At 31.1% G+C, this 3,168-nt stretch overlaps 1 protein-coding gene across 1 annotated transcript; it reads right to left on the bottom strand.

Annotated features, from left to right (window-relative positions):
• Positions 1-642: 642 nt before the first annotated feature.
• On the bottom strand, positions 643-2,827 carry LOC112589513 (uncharacterized). Its single transcript, XM_025303124.1, has 5 exons — positions 2,705-2,827; positions 2,425-2,512; positions 1,764-1,810; positions 976-1,096; positions 643-905 (listed from the first exon to the last, which is right to left on the bottom strand). The coding sequence occupies exons 1-5, from the start codon at positions 2,747-2,749 to the stop codon at positions 814-816; spliced, it is 393 nt and encodes a 130-aa protein (XP_025158909.1). The 5' UTR covers positions 2,750-2,827; the 3' UTR covers positions 643-813.
• Between the last annotated feature and the right edge of the window lie 341 nt (positions 2,828-3,168).

The raw sequence follows: 3,168 nt of genomic DNA on the forward strand, positions 1-3,168 counted from the left end.
AATCAGCTTACGAAGTAAGAATACCTTACAAAGGAATATAAGAAATCAAAGCAATACACTACGTATATAACACGTATGTATATATTACATGCACCTTCAATGAATATCTGATGATGAAAAATTATCTCCTTCTTATTAAACTGTTTCGAAAAATTACATTACGTTCGTACAACTTTTTTTTTAATAACTCTTTAATAAACAATGAGCAACGGCTAAAACTTTTGATTGTGACTCAGAAGGGTCTCCTTGATAAAATATCCAACAGACAAGGTCATCAGATGTGGGTGCCTTAAACACAAGATTTACCAAATTTCGTTTCTTCAACTTAGCTCGATTAATATTTGAAATAATAAAAAAATTTTTCGAGAGAATGCTGTCTTTTTTGAAGGGATCTATCGAATGTGTGTTACTACATTCAATATAATATCTGTTAAGTTAATATATCTGTTAGTATATCTGTTAATATATCTGTTAAGAATTTTAAAGTTGCTACGATTTCAAGCACTTGCTTTTCTTAGGAAGGACATCTAACGCTCAGGATATCGCGGGTCCGTCGCGAGAGAGAACGCATCTCGGTCGATCGCGAGAATTCAAGGATTAAAAATCGAATCGGAAGAACGAAAAAGGTATTATGAGACTCCGTTTTTGTCTATTTTGACTTCATTTATTTCGACAATTTTTCCCTTCCCACCAATTAGCTGTTGTTCATTTACAATGCATCATTGAAGTAATTAGAGATGATTCTATGAATCAACAGAATTTTATACGGTCAACTTGAAAAAGGGTCCGGTTTACGCTTTATTCCACTTCGGTTTATTCGACTTCGTCAAGGAGATACATAGTTGGAATACAGCAACTGGTAATTTTCCGTCCTTGTTCGTCACCAGTGGCGCCACTTTTAGTTACTGCAATTGAAAGAACATTGAGCAATTATGACAATTATATTTCCGAGGGTATTAATAAAATATAAATTACCGTCATCATAACACTTGTGATAGATTATTTTCGCCAATTTTCTTTTGTCGTCGTCTGAAATTAAGTCCACATATGCTTGTAAAACTGCCTCCTTTCTGAACTCGCCTTTCTCGTTACGCAACTGAAATCGATGATTTAATAAAACGTTACGTTAAATGTTATAATTACTAAAAATGGTGTCTAAATAATTACAAAATTAACAAGAATCAAAATTGATAAAATCATAAAATTAATGCGTTTGGGTATCTGAGAAAATAACTTTTTTTAGAAATTCCAACTTATGTTTTGTATATTTTGAAATATTATTCTCCTAAAACAAGCCAGATATAAACTGTAGAGATAGTTCAATTATTTAAATTCAGAATATTTTCTATATATATACGGGATGTCCGGGATCTTTTGGAAATGGAAAATTGTGAAGATTAATGAGATAAACCTGAGAAGAAAAGTCAAGTATTACTTTACAAAAATTGCAATAGTTATTAAGTTATTAATGATTGATGAATGATGAAAATGATCACATCTAGAAGCTCTCTTAATTGATAACTTGAAAATTTGCGTACTTATTCGCAAAATAGTAATGTATTGTCCAAAATGACCTAATCTACAATTATATGATGACTATTGTGCCCAGCGAAAGGTTCAAGGATCAGGGTTCAAAGTTCAATATACTCAGGTCTATCGCCAGATTCATATATATATATGTATGTATGTATGTATATTTATATATAAATGTATGTAAGTATGTATTGCATATACATATGAATTTCAAACATAAGTATACGTACCCCATACATATCTACCGCGCACAAGGCCGTGTCGAGATTAACCTCAGCTGCAAAGCAAAAATTAACAGATGTACTAATACAATTGGTAAATTTTTAGAACCATTTCTTTATTAAAAATAGGACGAATTAAATTGTCATCGTGCTATCCTTAAGACTAATGCAAATTATGTAAAACATGATTACAGTGTCCAAAAGAAATGCAAATCAATAATTTATCAGGTTTGTCAAAATACCCGTTTAGTTTTATAAATTTACATTTACTGTGTTGAATCTAGTCATTTTAATTCTCTCTCCTTATTTAGTTACATGTTATAATTAAAAGCTTAATGTTGAAGCTCAGTGGCTAATGGGTCAGTTATATTAATTGTCACATTATATGTTATTATCTATCCATTCATATATTTTTCTATCGTAAAACGATAGAACCGATTACATAGAAAATTTTTCAAATCAAGCAGAACGTTCTAACTGATTCAGTGATACAAGTGCATTATAATATAATAAAAAAGTCGAATTTTCGAAAATCTTGATGAAAAAATCGAATATCTGGACACAATTCTGGTTATTCTAAAATAATTAAATTATGATATAAATTCATCATAAAGAGGTAATTTATTTTTCATAATATTATTTTCTTAATATGATTAATTTTAATACTCACGTGGCGACTTGCCCAGTTGCTTGTTGCACTTCAAAAAGTCTTCATGGAATTTTCGCGCCATGTTTGCGTCAAAACCGTAAGACATCGCCTGATATACATAATGATGTCCAAATATATAGAAAACTGTTTCGTATTGTTTTAACAATTGAATGCCATCACGATATCGATCAACTTATAACTTGTCCCGAAGTTTGCATTCACAAGAAGCAACATCATGGTCTTGTTCGATTTTATATTCGTCATTTATTATTATTTATTTGAAATATTCCTTCATACTTACAATGACAGCCGCCAACACACCCACAATAATCAGGAAAGTCTTCATTCTGAATTCCTCGAGTATACACAAAATGGTACAAAAATCTGTGGCACGAGAGGCTTTTTATAGCGCACTGAATAGCACCAAAGTAGTAGCTGCGTATTTATAAAGAATTTGATAACGCACACCCAGATATGTTGTTAGATAACAAGAATACATGTTATTTACCTTGCCTAATTCATGATACTAAAAAATAGCGTCGGCTTTACGAAAACAACGTTATGGCAAAAAAGAATTATACATGTGCCTTGCGTTTTGAAACATAAATACTCTCTTATCATAAATCCGCTCTTGATTTATTTTGGTTTAGTTTACTTTTCATTATTTATATCAGACTTGCTTGAATGATAATGAGATATTATCCAGGTCACTACATTTTGCCATAGAATAGCGTCCGTGATTCTTTAAGATTTCATTTCTGCAGG

Source organism: Harpegnathos saltator, unplaced genomic scaffold (genome assembly GCF_003227715.2).
Source record: "Harpegnathos saltator strain DR-91 unplaced genomic scaffold, Hsal_v8.6 scaffold533, whole genome shotgun sequence".
Lineage (NCBI taxonomy): Eukaryota > Metazoa > Arthropoda > Insecta > Hymenoptera > Formicidae > Harpegnathos > Harpegnathos saltator.